The sequence below is a fragment of the Engraulis encrasicolus genome, chromosome 2 (genome assembly GCF_034702125.1).
Source record: "Engraulis encrasicolus isolate BLACKSEA-1 chromosome 2, IST_EnEncr_1.0, whole genome shotgun sequence".
Classification (NCBI taxonomy): domain Eukaryota; kingdom Metazoa; phylum Chordata; class Actinopteri; order Clupeiformes; family Engraulidae; genus Engraulis; species Engraulis encrasicolus.
Genome location: NC_085858.1, coordinates 53,058,914 through 53,076,927, shown reverse-complemented (window position 1 = coordinate 53,076,927; position 18,014 = coordinate 53,058,914). Strand labels below are relative to the sequence as shown.

The window sequence follows — 18,014 nt, the reverse complement described above, 5'->3', positions numbered from 1 at the left end:
ATAATAATAATAATAATACTTTCGTTTTATATAGCGCCTTTCAAAACACCCAAGGACGCTTCACAGAGTGTTGTGTTGGAAAGTGTGAGTGTGTGTGCGCGTCAGTGTGTGAGTGTGTGTGTGAATGCATGTAAGTGAAAGTGCTTGTGGAACTAGCAGCCATAAGCCTCCAGGAAGAGATGTGTCTTAAGGTGTTGCTTAAACATGGCCAGTGAAGGGGCATTCTGGATGTGGTCGGGCAGATTGTTCCAAAGAATGGGAGCAGCAACATGGAAGGCTCTGTCACTGGTGGCCTTGAGCCCGGTACGAGGGACGATCAGCTGGCCCTTGTACTGACCTGCTGGGTCTAAGCAAGCAATTTATCTTTTGACACACCTTCACATTTATGACTTTTACCGGCTTTTACCATACCTATAATCCTAATATATAACAGAAAAAAGAAAACAAAAAAATGAAAAGGTATCAGTAAAGTCATGCATCTTATTTTACATAGTAGTGCTGTTAGATTTTATACCAGCAGATAGCGCCCTGTCGCAAGATCTCTTAGGTCGTCCTATCTGCCTGGCCATGTTATTGCTGAGTGAGATGACTACTTGGGGGTGTCTTTGGTGTACATCAGGACCATGCAGGAGGGGCTACTTCTTTACAATGGATGATAGAGGACTATGATATGGATGGGATTTTCAGGGCCAGGGGCACAATTTCCTAGCTTTCCTAGTTTGCCTAGCTGTGCTAAACCCACATTGGCAGCAAATAAATTTCAGTCCTCAACTTGATTCAATGTGGCTCTAGCACAGCAAGAAGGAATTGTGGCGCTTGAGGTTAAAGTGATACTGTCCCATTTTTGGAAATAATCTTATTTTACACCTCCCCTTGAGTTAAATAAGAAGGTTTTACCGTTCTCCTGTACTTTCAACAGTTTTCTAGTTATGGCAATGCAAATTTTACCTCCAAGCTAACAGTTAACATTGAGTCATATGAGACCAGTTAGCTGTGAGCTGGTCTCATAGGACTCAATGTTAACTGCTAGCATGGAGGTAAAATTTGCACTGCCATACCCCGAGAATGGTTGGAAGTACAGGAGAACGGTAAAACACTATTATTTAACTCAAGGGGAGGTGTAAAATAAGCTTATTTCCAAAAATGGGACAGTATCACTTTAAATATGTGTAATTCAGCACAACAGTCTGTTCACATGTTTGGTTGTGTCCACAGCCATGACTACAGTGGGGAGATGACGGACTCGTCCCAGGGCTCGGTGCTGGGCCTGGCCGACTCCCCTGCAGGGCCTGAGAGTCCCCCTCCTAAACCCTCCATCCCCAAGATCACCAGCGACAGCTTCATCTCCGCCCTGGTGTCCGACCGCGAGTGCACCATCCGGCCCACAGGCACCACCACCACCATCCCCGCACCTCCAGCCACCCTGCCCACCGATGCCCTGGCAGAGGAAGGGGCCTCCATGGAGGAAGAGGAGGTCCCGTTGACGTCCCCCAGTGATGCAACCTCCCCCAAGACGCCCGGCACGGATCCCTGGAGCAACGTGGACCTGGAGGAAGAGGCCAGGAAGAGGCAGTCTGTGGCCACTCTCGGGCCCGGAGAGGGGGCTCCCCAGGGGGCCTCTGTGGCCACGTACTCCCTGGAGCTGCCGGAAGGGGAGGACAGGCCCCCGTGGTGCTGGGTCAGTGGCGGGGGATGTGTGCTGAACGCAGACACCAAGATAGGCTGGCTGGAGTCTGCGGAAGACAGTAAGATGTTACCACAGTATTATTTACATGAGGGGTTTCAGGAGGATGTTGGTGTTTGATTAAATTTAGGCAAGAATGAAGTAATTTCACCTTTGTAGTCGGAAAACATGTTGTGCATTGCATTTGCACAACATTGCAATTGCAAGGTCACTAAGTCGGGATAATTATTTGAAGCTTGGTTAGGAAAATGTACGCACTCATGGGATTAATTACTATTGGGCATGAATTTCCCACAGTCCAAAGAGGAACCCAAAAGTCAAAATGATGATTAGAAATTATTCTAAAAATGATGAACTGCCTTGCCTGATGTATACGCCCAAAACAGATAGTGACTTTGGCTTATCATGCCATGCAAGATCTGCTCTTGTGGACACAATTTAATGTGATGTGTTGACTTTTTTTAATGAGAAGAAAAGACATGTTGGTACAAAGGAAACATGGACAAAAGGAAAGCACTAGCATAAACCCATTACCATTGACCTTTTTTTTTTTTTGTACTTCAGACATTATTTGTTTTACTTTTCTCTACCCACCACCCACATCTAATGTTGTTGTGTAGTATGTAGGGCAGAGGTGGGCAAACTCAGGCCACATGCGGCCCGTAGAGCCCTGTCATCTGGCCCGCAGAGTCTTTCTCAAGAAAGACAACTTTGAAAAAGAGTCACTCTCAGCCAACATTCTTAAAATGGCTACCCAATACTTATGGGTTTGAGATTAATCAAGCCTACTGTATTCATCTAACTAAATCTCATTAAATGCAGCAATAAAAAACCCAACAAGTTATGTCAGTGCATATTATTTCTTATTATTGACACACAAGTTGCCTGCGACATCTGGCCCTTCACTCAATATTGTAAACCCAATATGGCCTTTGAGCCAAAATAATTGCCCTCCCCTGCTCTGCCCTACAATATCAGAACGCAGTATCTTGAAAATGGTCGAAAATGGGTTTAGACCGGAAATTGGCTTTAAAATACCTTCTTTTTCTTGTGTTAAATTTTTTTGGCCCAACTTGGTCCCGTTTCGGAAAAAAACGCAAAAAATTGATTATACTGCGCTTTTTGGTTTTAGGAGGTTACGTATTACTAGCCAAGAACGCAGTATAATGCGAATTATACTGCACTTCTCCATTGACACCGTGGTTTTGGTGTAGACAGTAATACCACAACAGAGCGCAGTATAATGATTTTTCAGCTAAAAAGTAATGAGAATGTTGTTTTTTTTGCTTTTTTCTTGCGTGCATAAATTTTCACCATAAAAAAGTATTATATGGAAGTGTCATCACCACTTTACCTCCAACACAGTCGCGTGGACAGAAAGGAAACTTTAAAGCCTTTTTTCTCAGTTTGGCATTTTGAATTATACTGCGTTCTGAAATTGTAGGGCAGTGATGTAGGGGCCAGTCGTTTGAACTCTGACCTGACCGTCCAGTTCTCAGAGCTGTGGGAAATTCACACCCGGTCATAATTGATGTCATCAGCGTGTAAGAGCATACATACGCATGTATATTGCTAAGGCTGTGTTCGCACTCGCTGCATATAGCAAGTACATGGTAGGCAGGTTTGCCTATTCATTTCAGTGAACAACTCGAGCTGGGCCTTAGCAGACGCATGTGTCTTGCAGCTGTACTGAACGCAGCTGCCACACACACACACACGCACACGCACACACACACACACACACACACACACACACACACACACACACACACACACACGTGAACATAGTCTAAAACTGTGTGTGTGTGTGTGTGTGTGTGTGTGTGTGTGTGTGTGTGTGTGTGTGTGTGTGTGTGTGTGTGTGTGTGTGTGTGTGTGTGTGTGTGTGTGTGTGTGTGTGTGTGTGTTGTGTGTACTCAGAGCCGAGTTCTGTGCCCTTATCGATGACTCCTGCACATGCCACAGCTGAGAAGAAGAAGGAGGCAGCAGATGACCTGATCTTTGAGAAGGTGCGTCATCTCCCCGTAGCAACACTCTCTGGGTGCGCACAGCACAGTAGATGTCCTCTATGCAAGAGGCTTGACCACACTGCACATGGAGGGTCTTACAGCAGCATAGTGTGAACAGTTACAAGGCACAGTATATTAGCAACAAGTATAACCTCATGACCTCATTACCTTTGCCAAACACTGCGGTGTTCAAAAAGGTATACATACTGTACTGCATAAACAGGTAATATTCACAATCATGAATGAGCCCATTTGCCCTACAGGACAAAAAATTGCCCTATTTGAAAGTTTTTCTTCAAAATGTTTTTGTCACAATCTACTGTGGTCCATCTTGACATGATGATCTACAAATTCTTCACCATCAAAAGCATTGACAAAAATGCGCTAAAATAATAGCCTCTATAGCCTAGTAAGGCAGTCAGAAATCCCCCCCTTTTCAGCACCAGCCCCCCAGAATGTCTGTATGCCACTAAGGTTCATGGTATGGTGCGAAAGCACCTGGAGGGTTTCATGCACCGTTTATGCTGTAATAATGTTTTCTTTCTGTTCTTCTGCGGTGCAGTCGGTGAGCATGACCAAAGGGCAGGTGCGGTGGTGGAGGGACTGGCAGCCTCATCAGTGGGAGCACGTAGGCCTGGCTCTGGAGCAGGCCCAGACCGAGCCCAACAGGAGAGACGACATCCTCTACGTCTACTACACAGAGAACAATGACAAGAAGGTAGGCTACAACCAGCACCAATGACATTGACCAGAAAGGGATGTATATGATTTTTTTTGTACACGTTGAACGTGTGATACTGTCGCAGCACATGAATTTCCCCACTGTGGGATAGTAAAGGGCACACTTACCGGTACCTTACTTACCTTACTTACGTACAGTATGCACAAGTCCAGTTTGTTTAGGGTATAGGTTGACATCGTTCTAATTTATTATAACTCACCTTACTTATTTACTTATTTATAACTCACCATCTTATTTATGATAACTTGTACTTTTCGTGGAGTTCCAGAATTTTGCAGATATTTACCAAAGAGGTTGCGTAGATTTCATTGGAAGACGTATATACCGTACTAAGTCACTCTTCACCTCCCTGTCTCTCTCCCGCTCTCTCTCTCTCTCAGTTCCTGTGTGTTCCCATAAGTGAGGTGACAGCGTTGGTGCCCAGGTTTAAGGAGTCTCTGTACTGCTTTGCCGTCTACACAGCAGAGAGGACCAGGCAGCGCTGGCCCCTGCTGCTCTCCACACACACCCTGCAGGACCTGCAGCAATGGGTACGGTACTCACACTACCGCACTGGCTCAAGCTCATTTCCACAGTTAGGAAATTGTATAAAATATGTGTACAGTATATTTGCATTTTTTCTTCTGACCGCAATACTGAGTAGTTCCTTTTCAGCCTTATTAAAATATATTTTTTAATAGTTTTAGGGGATGTTTCATTAACATACACAAGGGTGGCCTGCAAGTTTCATTGTTTCAATGCTGGTAAAAAGTTTGTAAAAAATATTTAACAAAGTGAATGTCATAGCCATTGTTTAATAGATTTTTATTATCATTTCCTCATTTCCCATCTTTTTGTACTAGCTGTCCCTTCTGGGCGAGTCCTGTTGCCTGAGCAGGGGTGTGGTGGGTCGGCCCTCTGTGCAGGCCCTGTGGGCTGTCACCTCCAAGGGGGACATCATGGTGCACGAGCCCCCGCCCAGTCTAGAGGCCCCCACGCCCAACCCAACCTGTGACAACATGTGCGTCTCTCTTAGTCTCTTTTTTCACCTACTCTTTATTCCACACTGCCTCTGTGTTTAACTCAATTATTGAAAAGTTATTAATGACTATTTAAAAGTAAGGCGATTCTGGATTTAGAGAGAAATGAGCCTTATGATAAACTGCTTCAAAAGTTATGTGATTAAGATAACTCATCTCAATGTAAAAACTCCATTAAGATTTAATCGAGATCTTTTTAGAGGTTGAAACAAACAATGCAATATTAGAACTTGCTCTCTCTAAACCCAGGCTTGCCAAAGCCATGTCCGTCGGAAACATGTAATCAGATGGTGTGTTTCTTTTTCCTGCATGATACGCATAAAAAAATGGTTTGCCTCTGGCAAGACCATGCTAACACAGTACACAGTAAATGTTGCGGTGTTACTTCAACACTGAGAGAGTTCATTTGAGTCCAAATTATGTCAAATCAACTCTCTAAGTGTTAAATGAGCACTGCAGAATTTACTGTGTAGAGTAGATCATCTGCATGCTGACTCCAGACACTTGCTGTAACTCTTCAAGGCTAATGTGCACTTGTCAAGCCAAAACAGACAACCTCTCACCAACCTTTTAACTTCTCTAAACTTTTGCTTGGCTTTTGTTGGGTTACAGGGCACTTTCTCATTGTATGTTAGTCTCGTTATTTGCGGATATTTTATGGTGTGTCTTCTGCTACCCACCAATGTGTGTATGTTGTCTGTCTGTCTTTGTCTATCGGTCTGTCTGTGTTTTGTGTTTTTTGTGTGGCACGGCGCAGGTTCTGGTACCAAGTCCCAGGTCACCTGCAGGTGGTGGAGAGCAATAGTCTGGGTGTGGTGTGGGGCATTGGCTATGATGGCACAGCTTGGGTCTACACGGGTCACGGGGAGTCCTCTGCTGAGGGTAATGCGCCTCCTCTCTCCCTGTCAGACAGACCCATCTTGGGTTCCTCCTCTCAGATTCTCCCCCTGACCAACTCCCCTCATCCCATCCACGCCATCTTAAATGTGGCTCCTCTCTCCCTGTCAGGCAGACCCATCTCGGCTTCTCCTCTCCGACTTTTGCCCCTAACTAACTCATTTGAGATACTTCACTGATCAACCCTCCTCACCCCATTTCCGAGATCTTTAATACGACTCCTCTTTCTCTGTCTCTGAGGGCATTCAGGCAGACTGAGTGCTGGTGCCCGTTCCCGCACGACCGGCCGACACACCACAGATGTTAGCGTTCGTTCGTGAACCGTAAAGTTGGTTCGCAATGCGAACCGCAAAATACATGTTTTTTTCTCTGCGAACAACGTGGCCAACAACGACAATGTGGCCGTCAGCAGGTTCATCCGGGTAACACAGTCATGTGCATTAAAAGTTCAGAGCCCGGTATGAACTTGGGCGGTTTGCAGATAAGCACTTTAGTACTGAATGTAACTGGTGCGAGAACCGGCACCGGCTCCGTTCTGGTCAGCCTGAAAACCCTATCTGTGTCTGTCGGGCCATTCTGTGATCTATCTCGTTTTCCTCCTTTGAGATTGTTCCCAATGCAACCCCCTCACCCCATCTCCTGAATCTTTACTGAACGCCATCGTTTAATATCCTACTGTGTGTCTCCAGGGTCAGTCTGATCCATCTTGGTTTTGCTAATCAAACCCCCCTCACCCCATGTGTAATCTCTCTCTCTCTCTCTCTCTCTCTCTCTCTCTCTCTCTCTCTCTCTGGTTACTCTGACTCCTCCACCAACCTGATTGACTGCTAGACCGCCCTTTGACATGTGCACCCTATCCCATCTCAATGCCCTCTGACCCAATCTACTACTTCATTCTAACGTATCCCATTAAATATTCATCATGCATGTATGCGTAGGTGTATGTTTGTTTGTGTATGTGTATGTATGTACAGTATGTGTATTTGTGGTCTGTGTGTGTCTGTCTGCGCATAATATGTGTTTGTGTGTGTGTGTGTGTGTGTGTGTGTGTGTGTGTGTGTGTGTGTGTGTGTGTGTGTGTGTGTGTGTGTGTATGTGTGTGTGTGTGTGTGTGTACAGTCATGCGTGTGTGCGTACATGTGTGTCATTATCTTCCTCTTCGTGTCCCTCAGCGGACAGCAAGGATCAGCAGGAGCACACACAGGTGGACGTGAGGAGCATGTTCATCTACGAGAACCAGCGCTGGAACCCCCTCACTGGATACACAGACAAGTAGGAACAACTAAACGTCTGCCTCGCGGTCTGTCTGTCTGTCTTTCTCTCTCTGTGTCTCTGTGTCTGTCTGCCAATTTATTTTATACTTCATCCCTGTCTCTCTCTATATATTTTTTGCTACCTGTTAACTTCACAGTCTTTCTTTCTCTTGCTTCCTCTTGTTCATGGTATCTGTCTCTCTATGTTTTTGTCTCTGTCTCTGTCTCTCTCTGTTCTTTCTCTTCACACATCATCCACCTCTGTGCTCTGACATGCCTGCTCCCTGTCTCCTCTGTCTCCTCTCTCTCTCTCCCTCCCTCCCTCTCTCTCTCTCTCTCTCTCTCTCTCTCTCTCTCTCTCTCTCTCTCTCTCTCTCTCTCTCATGTCTGCTCCCTGTCTCCTGTCTCCTCTCTCTCTCTCTCTCTCTCTCTCTCTCTCTCTCTCTCTCTCTCTCCCTCCCTCCCTCTCTCTCTCTCTCTCGCTCTCTCTCTCTCATGTCTGCTCCCTGTCTCCTGTCTCCTCTCTCTCTCTCTCTCTCTCTCTCTCTCTCTCTCTCTCTCTCTCATGTCTGCTCCCTGTCTCCTCTGTCTACTCTCTCTCTCTCTCTCTCTCTCTCTCTCCCTCCCTCCCTCTCTCTCTCTCTCTCTCTCTCTCTCTCTCCCCTTCTCCCTCTCTCTCCCTCTCTCTCTCTCTCTCTCTCTCTCTCATGTCTGCTCCCTGTCTCCTCTGTCTCCTCACTCTCTCTCCCTCCCTCCCTCTCTCTCTCCCTCCCTCCTCTCCACCACCCTATCTCTCTCTCTCTCTCTCTCTCTCTCTCTCTCTCTCTCTCTCTCTCTCTCTCTCTCTCTCTCTCTCTCTCATGTCTGCTCCCTGTCTCCTCTGTCTCCTCTCTCTCTCTCTCTCTCTCTCTCTCTCTCTCTCTCTCTCTCTCTCTCTCTCATGTCTGCTCCCTGTCTCCTCTCTCTCTCTCTCCTGTCTCCTGTCTCCTGTCTCCTGTCTCCTGTCTCCGCTGTAGGGGTCTCCCTCTGGATCGTCACATGTGGAGCGATGCCACTGGCCTGAAGGAGTGTACCAAGGCCACCACCAAACCACCCTCCCCGCAGTGGGCCTGGGTGGGTGCTGACACACACACACACACACACACACACACACACACACACACACACACACACACACACACACACACACACACACACACACACACACACACACACACACACACACACACACACACACACACACACACACACACACACACACACACAGACGCATGTTCATTCACTCTCATGAGCCCATAGCAAAGGCTCAGCTTTGACAATGGATGACATTATTGTCATTATGTTAAGACCCAGTCCCTGTTATAAGTTTGTTGTTACCAGAAGTTTATCCCATGAACATGAACGGATGTTCCATTCACAGGAGACAGATTGGGCTGTCGACTTCAACGCCCCAGAGGGAACAGACAAGGAGGGCTGGCAATATGCTGCTGACTTCCATGCGTAAGTCTACGAACTCTTCGTAGTAGTTTCTACACAATTTATGCAAATTTCTGTGTATTACTCAATGGAAATGTACAAACGTACACTACAGAGTGAAGTAAATTCTGGGGAAGGACATCAACTAGTAAAATGCTGTAAGTAAATATGCAAAAAAGTAAGTATTCAAGTAGTATGACTAAGTGGATCCAGTGCACAGAGATATGTTTTGCTGGTGATATGACAATTATTATATGATTACTTATTGACGTATTACCGTACTTATTACTTACAGAGGCTACACTGGCAGCAAGACTCTAAAGGACTTTGTGAGAAGGAGACGATGGGTTAGGTAAGGCATCTGTAGTTGGTCTTGTGTTAGAGGAGAATGTAATACGTACTTTCTTAAAGATCGCATAAAGGTAGAGTTAGAGATGGAGTAATGGGTGCTCCCTTGCATAAATCAAAATTATTATTAAAATTAATTATAAAATTATTATGGGGTTTCAAGGGACTTGTGTATCCATGATCTCTGTACTATGTGGATGGCCAATTGCTCGTTATAAATAAGTTACACGTTCCTTGAGCTAGACATCAAACTTCCAATCTGTCTTCATATTATCCGATTCCAGGAAGTGCAAAATCCAGCTGACCGGCCCCTGGGTGCAGGTCCCGCCCATCCCGCTGAGTGACATCACCATCCTGCCGTGCCTGGCCAAGAGCAGCATGGAGCAGGTCCCCCTGTGGGCCATCAGCGAGAGGGGAGACGTCTTGTGTCGCCTGGGCGCGACGAGAGACAACCCCGCTGTAAGGGCCCGTCAAAGACAATCCTGTCAGCACGCTGCCGGTCTCATGACGTCACTGTTCGCCATAAGCAGCAACAGTGGATCAAGGACACATTACTGTACCTGCCGCACCCGCACACGCACCCGCACCGGCAAGCACATGTGCTGTCTTATTTTAGATACTCTTTTGGTTGCTTCACACGTAGTCAGTGAGATTGTATCCTACTCCATGTTCATGGCCCATGCAAGTAGGTCAGGCAACGGAGGAGCAAAGGGGTCAGTTGTCCCGGGCACATGGAGAGGGGGCCCCAGAATTGTGTCCCTTTTACAATGTATGTATTGAGTCGGGGCACCTTTCAAGTGGTTTTGTCCCAGGCTTGCCCAAAGCTGTCAGTGGCCCTGCATGCAAGTGATACGAGAGTCAGCAGTCTAGTAGGCTCAGATGTTGATTAAACATTGAGGGCCAGTTTTGCCACATACAGTATGGGTTGTCTGGATAGTCCTAGAATAGTCCCCTGCTGTGAGAGGCCATCAGCCCCACCTCTCAGCAGCCTGTGCATGTGCAGTAAGGTGTTCTAGTGTACATGTAGCAGTACACGTGCTTATTTTTAATTTGCCCTTCTCCAGTCCTCACACACACACTATCAGTGACAGTGCGCTAATGGTCCTTGATGCCTACCAATGTCCTTGATTCAAGAGTGTTCCTAGATGGTTACAGAGCGAACCTCAAGAAACATTTTGTTCATATTGATCAATTTGCTGTGGGTTTTTTTATGGTCTTCTACGATTTTGCATAGTTGAACATTTCAGTAGACCTACAACAGAAACAAGAATAAAGAACTAGAACAGAGGACAGAATTCGACTTCTGAGACATTTAGCTGTCGTCCTCCTGACTGATCGATCATCTCACTCTCTCCCCGTTCTCTCCTCAGGGAAACTCCTGGCTCCACGTGGGCACGGACCAGCCATTCCGCTCCATCTCCATCGGTGGAGGCCACCAGGTGTGGGCTATTTCCAAAGACAACTCTGTGTTCTACCGGGGCTCTGTGTCAGCCCAGAACCCTGCAGGTACGGAAATGAAATCTATCAGTTCATTACTGTAAGAAACAAGGTCATTTCAAGGTCAACACTCCAAAAAAACGAATCTAGTGGTTCCAGACTCACATACATGTGTCTTATGGAACACAACTAAAAGCAAAATAATAAACAAATGAACAAGGATATTTTGGACTTTTCACAGCAGGTGTGAGACATCCTGTATATATACAGGTGTATTGACGTTCTGTACCTCTACCGACTGCGTTCTTCTTCTCTAGGTGATTGCTGGTACCACATCCCCTCTCCGCCCAAACAGAACCTCAAGCAGCTCTCCGTGGGGCGGACATCAGTTTATTCGGTGGACATGAATGGTGAGCATTCATCATGTCAGGAACCCCAATATACCTTACCTACTGTCCCAATAGTATGCCAGCGCTATTTGGCTATTGTTGTTTGCTAAATATAATAGCACAAGCTGTTCTGTCAGTCATCTGGTTGATTGCTCACAGCAGGGTGAGATTTGTAGGGGGATACGGAGGGGTCATCCCTTCTGATCTTGATACCTCCATTTCTTGTACATGACTTTATTCTTAGTGTAATCTGAAAGTTATCTGTTATCTTCTGTTTTTTCGACAATTGTCAGCCTGGGTGACAGTAGTGTCTTTGCAGGGAACCTGTGGTACAGACAAGGGGTCACGCCCAGCTATCCCCAGGGAACCGTGTGGGAGCTCATCTCCAACAACGTCAACAAGGTCACAGTCGGCCCACTGGATCAGGTGAACAAAAAAACTTAAAAACTTTTAAATAATTTTGAATTCCTTATTTTTTTCTCCTCATGGTTCTTATTATTAATCCCTTTGTCTGAAACTTCATAAAGCCCCCACATCCAGGTTTTTGTCCTGGGAGCTGAATGAAAGTAACATGAGCATAAAATGGAAGGCTCTGACGCAGAGTAATGAGTAATGAAGCATGAGTAATACCTGAAACGTCATGCTTAAAAAAAAATTACGAAAACCTCTAATTCCTAGTGGAAGCAGACTTCTCATTAGGTCCAGTCACATAACTGTCAAAACAGTAAATAAAACCAAGATAAACAATTAGTCCAACATGGAGGACAATTCCCAGTATGCTGTATTTAGTTCATGAAAGGAGAGCTCTCGAGGTTTAAAAACAATTCAAAAAGTCTAGAGGGGAATGTAGAGAAAGCTAATAGGCCTCAGCTGGTGTGGGCATGAAGGGGCTGCTGACTGACACGTTGGTGTTGCTGGCTGCTGACTGACACGTTGGTGTTGCTGGCTGCTGACTGACACGTTGGTGTTGCTGGCTGCTGACTGACACGTTGGTGTTGCTGGCTGCTGACTGACACGTTGGTGTTGCTGGCTGCTGGCTGCTGGTGTTGTGGCTGTTGCTCCAGGTGTGGATTATCGCTGAGAGGGTACCAGGATGCCCCACTGAGGCTGACGGGATCGTGTGTCACCGGGCAGGGATGCAGCCCATGCATCCCAAAGGACAGAGCTGGGAGTTTGGCATCGGGGTGAGTGAGAAAAGGGTGTTTGTGTGCAGCCGACAGGGGGACAAAGTCGGTATGTCGGGGAGTGTATTGTGTATTGAAAGGTGGGGCCTTCCAGATGACTTTGTCCCGGGCCTGTCTGCGGCCCTGTGTGTGTGTGTGTGTGTGTGTGTGTGTGTGTGTGTGTGTGTGTGTGTGTGTGTGTGTGAGAGAGAGATAGGTCATTAGTGGGCCTTAATGGGGAGACGGTGTTGAGATGGTGTCAAGATAGCCACTCTGCTGCCGTCATAGCCCATTTAGAGATGATTGTAGACATCGACTTGCATACGTCAGTTTTCCTCAACTTACAGTTGTTTGCTTCCAGGAACACTTGTGCTTTGAATAAATCTATTATAATGATGATTGAGATCAGTATGCCAAGTGTTAATACTAGGCTGGTGAATTAAACAAATTCGCCTAGTGGCAGAAAATATTTTTGCTTAGCAAGTTGGCCTCCCACCGCACCATATGGGAAGTACCCATCAATTTATCAAGTGGTATTTACAGCATATCATAAAGCTAAAACTGCATTATTACGTTTAGGGTCAATAGCCTAACAGACATGATTTAAAAAAAAAATTAAGGTTATTTGTGCTGTACGGAGAAGTACAGTGTGCATGGCTCTATCCCTGTGTGTGTGTGTGTGTGTGTGTGTAGGGAGGATGGGAGCACGTGTCGGTCAGAGGGAATTCCCAGGAGCCACCGCGGGCCCTCAGCCGCAGTCCGCAGCCCCCCCGCACCCCCAAACAGGTGAACGGCAACGTTGTGGCATGCTGAGTGTGTGCTCATCATCACAATGTCTGTTTACTGTCCGCCCACCCCCCACTCCCCCGTCTTTACTCATGCACCTGTCACAATAAGCTTGTGAACCACTGGCCCAGGGTCAGGCAGGAGATGTCTGCACGGTCAATTGCACTCTGAAACACCCTGTGGCCCACTGATCTGGAGTCAGGTGTCACACAATAACTATAACGCACCACCTCACATTCCTTTTCCTTTGAACCATGAAGTGACTTTTGTTGTATGATTTTGTGTTGAGGCATGGTTTTGTTGGTTTTGGTTTTGTTTTTGAATTTTGTTGGTGACCATAACAGATTTATTTTGTTTGGTAACGTGGCATGTTTGGTTATTAATGATATTGAGCATTAATAACAGTAATAATAACCATGGTATTAACATGATTGCTGTGAATGTTTTTGTTCCACAAGTTAACCTTTTCAACACGTCCTGTCATCTTATTATTCCATTGATTTTCATTATTTGCACTCCCATGAAGTCTAATATTGTTTCATGACAGATCATTCAATCCAAATAAAAGTGTTTATTGAAATTTAAATAACGTTAAATTTCTGCCTTGAAACAATGTGAGGTTTTATGTACATGCATCATGTCTATAATAAAATGTATTTTGTGGTTGATGATCTTTACTGAGTGTTTTTGTTAGCCATAATCTTTTTATTAATCAACACAGGGAGCATATCAGCCCAAACTGGCTGTGAATATATATTCATTTCTAGCATAAGAGTGCAGCTATTGGACAATCATTTAAGCTATTAGAGCCAAAGATCCCCATATAGTGCTGCTACTATCTTCAAGTTTACACATCATGTGATAAAACCTTCAAGTGTTGCAACTTAGAGTGTAAAAGCTCATATCAATGGCTGTAAAGAATTGGAACTACAAGTGCAGAAGTACATTTTAATTTATTTCCATATTAAACAGTGTAATTATAAACAATTCATTCAATTACACTAAGCAGGATCATCAATATTAAGTAAAAATAGCACATTTTTGTTTAAATGTACAAGTTACGCATACAGATACAGCATGACTGCATCCTCTGGTCATTGTCCTTAATTTAAATTGTTTTTTTTCCTCGTCCACATCATTCAAAACCATGATATGTTTTCATTTGTTTCTTTTTAAATTACAAATCGAAACTTCAAACTAGAGCTTACACCATTCCCAATTTACAGACAAAATTAAACATTTATATACATGAGTACAGTTCAACATTTAAGTTACACTTTTTTTCAGATGTGCAAGATTAAGCAATGTACACTGGGAAACAAAAAAAAACAAAAACCGAAAAAGGAATTTCCTTAAATAGAACTTTCAAGTTCAGCTCACCAAGACTGCTGGTAATACAGATGTGAGGGGGTCGGGTGTTAAGACGTGGGACTGTTGAGTCTGTGAGTTCAACCAAAGGGATCCACCCATAGCTTAAGCAAACGCTATACAGTATTTAAAGCCCAGTCACCACAACCACCACCATTCTTCACAACACCAAACTGTGGAGCTATTGCAACAGAGTCCGGCTGGTTTAATTAAGTTCCTTAATTCTTTTTTTCTTTATCTTTCTTTAAAAATCAAGCTGATGAAAAATATATATCGTGTTATCAGCTTATCTTGTGTGAAATTTTTACCGTTCATTAAATATATATACAGCCAATGAAATGATTTGCTGCTGAAAGACATGAAAGGGCAGCTTATCCCCCGTCTCACCTTTAAGATAAGACCAGCCATGAGAAGTTACCAAAGATGGGTCATCTTACAGAAAACCTCCACAATAGCAGTGGCCTCCACCTCTCTAGTCTGGTGTTCACAGAATAAAAACACTAGACCTAAAATGTTTTTGTCCATCAGCATAAACGGCACGTTTTTACTTTTTAGGAAAAGACAGAAGACATCTTCTGAACCCAAAACGATTCCCTTTTGATCTCACCACAGAAAGAAAAGGGAAGCTTCCACATTACATTTGACCAATAGGCTTTGTTTGAAAACATCAAACAATTCTTTTGCTACTGCAACGCTTACCTTTACAGTATGCACAAATACAAATTCATATTACAATCTCATTCATGTGATGCCACATCATCAAGCCCTGTGAAGTCTGTCGGAAAGTGGGGTGACAATCCACCAAGCATGGTTTGGTTTCTAAGTCTGTGGAGTGTATGTGAGCATGATCTCTGGGGCATGTAAAGTTTGTAGTAGAGGCACAAGAAGGATGGGCTGATGTGATGTGAAACACTGGGGAAGAGTGGAGCAGGTCTGTAGTCAGCTTTACTTCAGCCTCAGCAATGTGAAGCTTCATATCTTCAGCACTGGTCAACAGCTGATACTGTATCCTACCAATATCCATTGCATATGTGGTGTGTGTGTGTGTGTGTGTGTGTGTGTGTGTGTGTGTGTGTGTGTGTGTGTGTGTGTGTGTGTGTGTGTGTGTGTGTGTGTGTGTGTGTGTGTGTGTGTGTTTTGGGGGGTGGGGGGATAAGACTCAATCAGATAACACATAAGAGGCAAAAGGTTCCATTACAGAGGTGGGCCTCCACTCCTCAGTGTTCCGTTATGACATTGCAACCCAATCCAGGAAGTAGAAAAGGGAAGATCTTGCGGCTCAGGTGACTGCAGATGTGGCATTGTTGTGGGATGTTCTGGAATTCTGGGGTTTTGTTCTGCATCAAGCGAGATGACAAAACATCTAGATCAGAGGTGAAGGCAGCCAATGCAAAGCAGGAGATCCCTATTACTTAGTAGGGCTGGAAAGGGGGGGGGCGCTGACTTTTCAAAGTTCAACCATCATTGTCTGAAACCATTAATCTGCAGCTACAAGAGTGTACAGAGTAGATGTGAAGAGTGTTTGTTTGTGTGTGAGAAGCACACAGAGAGAACCAGGTAAGACACTAGGGAAGCTCTTGAAGTTCAACGATTTCCTTTGTCTTTGTGTGTTCGTTTTTTTTCTCCCGTTTTCTTTATTTGCCATCTTTGTTTACAGCAGATTGTTCCATCACTTCTTCAGGGATTACTCCGGCAGAAGAATAACCTGCAACGCCCTGAAAGATCACCAATCCGAAGGATCATGTCTCAGATAAAATAATAATCCTCGTCGAACAAAAAGACACAAAAAATTTCCTTCTTTTTTTTTTTCTTTCAAAAGGAAGAGAGGAGGGTGTAAAAGTGGGATTGGTACAGTATGAGATTGCAGTTCCAGCAGTCTGAGGTTGCTGTCCTTAGAGGGTGAGAGAGGAAAGGGTGAGGGTGAAAGAGCGAGGTCTTCAAAAACCTGACCAGTCAGGTCGACTTGTTCGCATCAAGGTAGAGCCACCCGACTACTACCTCCAGCTTAATCCCGCTCTCCATCTTCACTGCTTCCTGTTGACAATGACAATGACACAAAAAAAACAAAATGAGCCCGATTAGAGGAGCTTTGGCAGCAGCAGTGATTATCTAAATCATTTTGAGGCCTCTACTGATGAATCATGAATACATAACCAAAGGATATGGCAGACCAGAGCATTCAAAATGGTGTTCATCTGTGTGTGTGTGTGCATGAAATAGCATCTATATGTGTGAATGATACGCAATATGTCTGTGTGTTTAAAGTGTAAATGTGATTAAGTCAATCTGTGTGATTGGGTAGCATGGTATGTAGGTGTGTGCCTTATGCTCTTGCTCGATAGCCAAGTTAGTGAGTTAGGGAGAATATACACTACATATGGGTGGGTAGCATGGCGTGGACTGGAGGCGGAGTCTTACCCCCTTGCTCAATGTCTGAGTCGGTGAGGTGTGTTAGGGAGAAGCTGGCGATGTTTGCGGGGGTGATGGAGAAGCGCGAGTAGGAGGAGGCCGTGCTGCTCCAGCTGCTCTCCACTCCTCCTCGGTTCGCCGGGGGAGGGGAGAAGTACCGAGAGGCACCAGCGGGCGAGACCTTGGACGCGGCCACACTGCTCGCCGCCTTGCCCAGGAACGAGGGCTCGGGCGAGGTGAAGTCATCGTCCCACTCGAAATTCCCGCCTGTTGGAGCAAGAAGCACATTCAGCCATCTTGTATACACTGAAGACTGTTATGACAACTGCAGACAGCATTTTTTTTGTTGCTCCGATTTGATATATTTTTTTAAACCGAGACCATAACTGTTACAAAATTATCATGTTAGCAAAAAAAATGGGGTGTCTGTTTACAGCCAATGCCATGCAGTTGCATTCCGCATCCTAAGTTTTACTTAACAGACATTGTTCAGTTCAGCTCAACATGGAGTGACCCTCAAGTGTAATTGTATTTATTTAAATAAAAGTTCTGCATAAAAATGAAACTCCGACCGAGATATTTTATGCACTGTTGCAGTCAATAAAACAACAATAAAATAACATGGGAGCAAACAACAAAAGCATTTCAGTCCAATCATTCCATAATCTCAGACAAATTCAGTGATTTACAAAATATGTAATTTTCCGCAAAAAGACTGAAATCAGTTTTTTGCGTAAAAATGCACTGTTGCAACACGGGTCCTGCCCAATTGGGCATGACCTGAACACAGTATACTGGCACTATTTGCATGGGATGCCTTGACAGTTTGTCAAAAACATGTTTGTGACCGACCTTCTTCATCTGTGGAGCTCTCGGTTGAGTTGGCAAACCTGTTCAGGTATCCAGCAGATGGTGCCGGACTGCTGAACTCCGACACCTGACTGTTGGAGCCCAGAGTGTGGTCTCCTCCCAACTCCTTTGTGGGAGTCTCCTGTGAAAGGAAAGAAACAGATGTCAAAAACACGAGAAAAAAA

General features: G+C 45.0%; 2 protein-coding genes across 2 annotated transcripts in view; one reads left to right on the top strand and one right to left on the bottom strand.

Moving 5' to 3' along the window:
* Positions 1 to 13,821, top strand: part of tecpr1b (tectonin beta-propeller repeat containing 1b) — a 33,913-nt gene extending 20,092 nt beyond the window's left edge. Inside the window, exons 10-25 of the mRNA XM_063191575.1 lie at positions 1,216 to 1,745; positions 3,605 to 3,693; positions 4,256 to 4,411; positions 4,816 to 4,965; positions 5,278 to 5,435; positions 6,212 to 6,341; positions 7,544 to 7,623; positions 8,621 to 8,717; positions 9,025 to 9,104; positions 9,376 to 9,432; positions 9,713 to 9,887; positions 10,799 to 10,934; positions 11,183 to 11,275; positions 11,574 to 11,680; positions 12,319 to 12,438; positions 13,111 to 13,821. Coding sequence (XP_063047645.1) covers positions 1,216 to 1,745; positions 3,605 to 3,693; positions 4,256 to 4,411; positions 4,816 to 4,965; positions 5,278 to 5,435; positions 6,212 to 6,341; positions 7,544 to 7,623; positions 8,621 to 8,717; positions 9,025 to 9,104; positions 9,376 to 9,432; positions 9,713 to 9,887; positions 10,799 to 10,934; positions 11,183 to 11,275; positions 11,574 to 11,680; positions 12,319 to 12,438; positions 13,111 to 13,230 — 2,278 coding nt within the window. The 3' untranslated portion in view covers positions 13,231 to 13,821. The remainder of the gene's footprint in view (positions 1 to 1,215; positions 1,746 to 3,604; positions 3,694 to 4,255; positions 4,412 to 4,815; positions 4,966 to 5,277; positions 5,436 to 6,211; positions 6,342 to 7,543; positions 7,624 to 8,620; positions 8,718 to 9,024; positions 9,105 to 9,375; positions 9,433 to 9,712; positions 9,888 to 10,798; positions 10,935 to 11,182; positions 11,276 to 11,573; positions 11,681 to 12,318; positions 12,439 to 13,110) is intronic.
* A 316-nt stretch (positions 13,822 to 14,137) lies between these two features.
* lmtk2 (lemur tyrosine kinase 2) overlaps positions 14,138 to 18,014 on the bottom strand; it is a 41,015-nt gene continuing 37,138 nt past the window's right edge. Inside the window, exons 12-14 of the mRNA XM_063191459.1 lie at positions 17,833 to 17,971; positions 16,990 to 17,247; positions 14,138 to 16,605 (exon numbers count right to left, since the gene is read on the bottom strand). Of these exons, the coding sequence (XP_063047529.1) occupies positions 16,577 to 16,605; positions 16,990 to 17,247; positions 17,833 to 17,971 (426 nt within the window). The 3' untranslated portion in view covers positions 14,138 to 16,576. The remainder of the gene's footprint in view (positions 16,606 to 16,989; positions 17,248 to 17,832; positions 17,972 to 18,014) is intronic.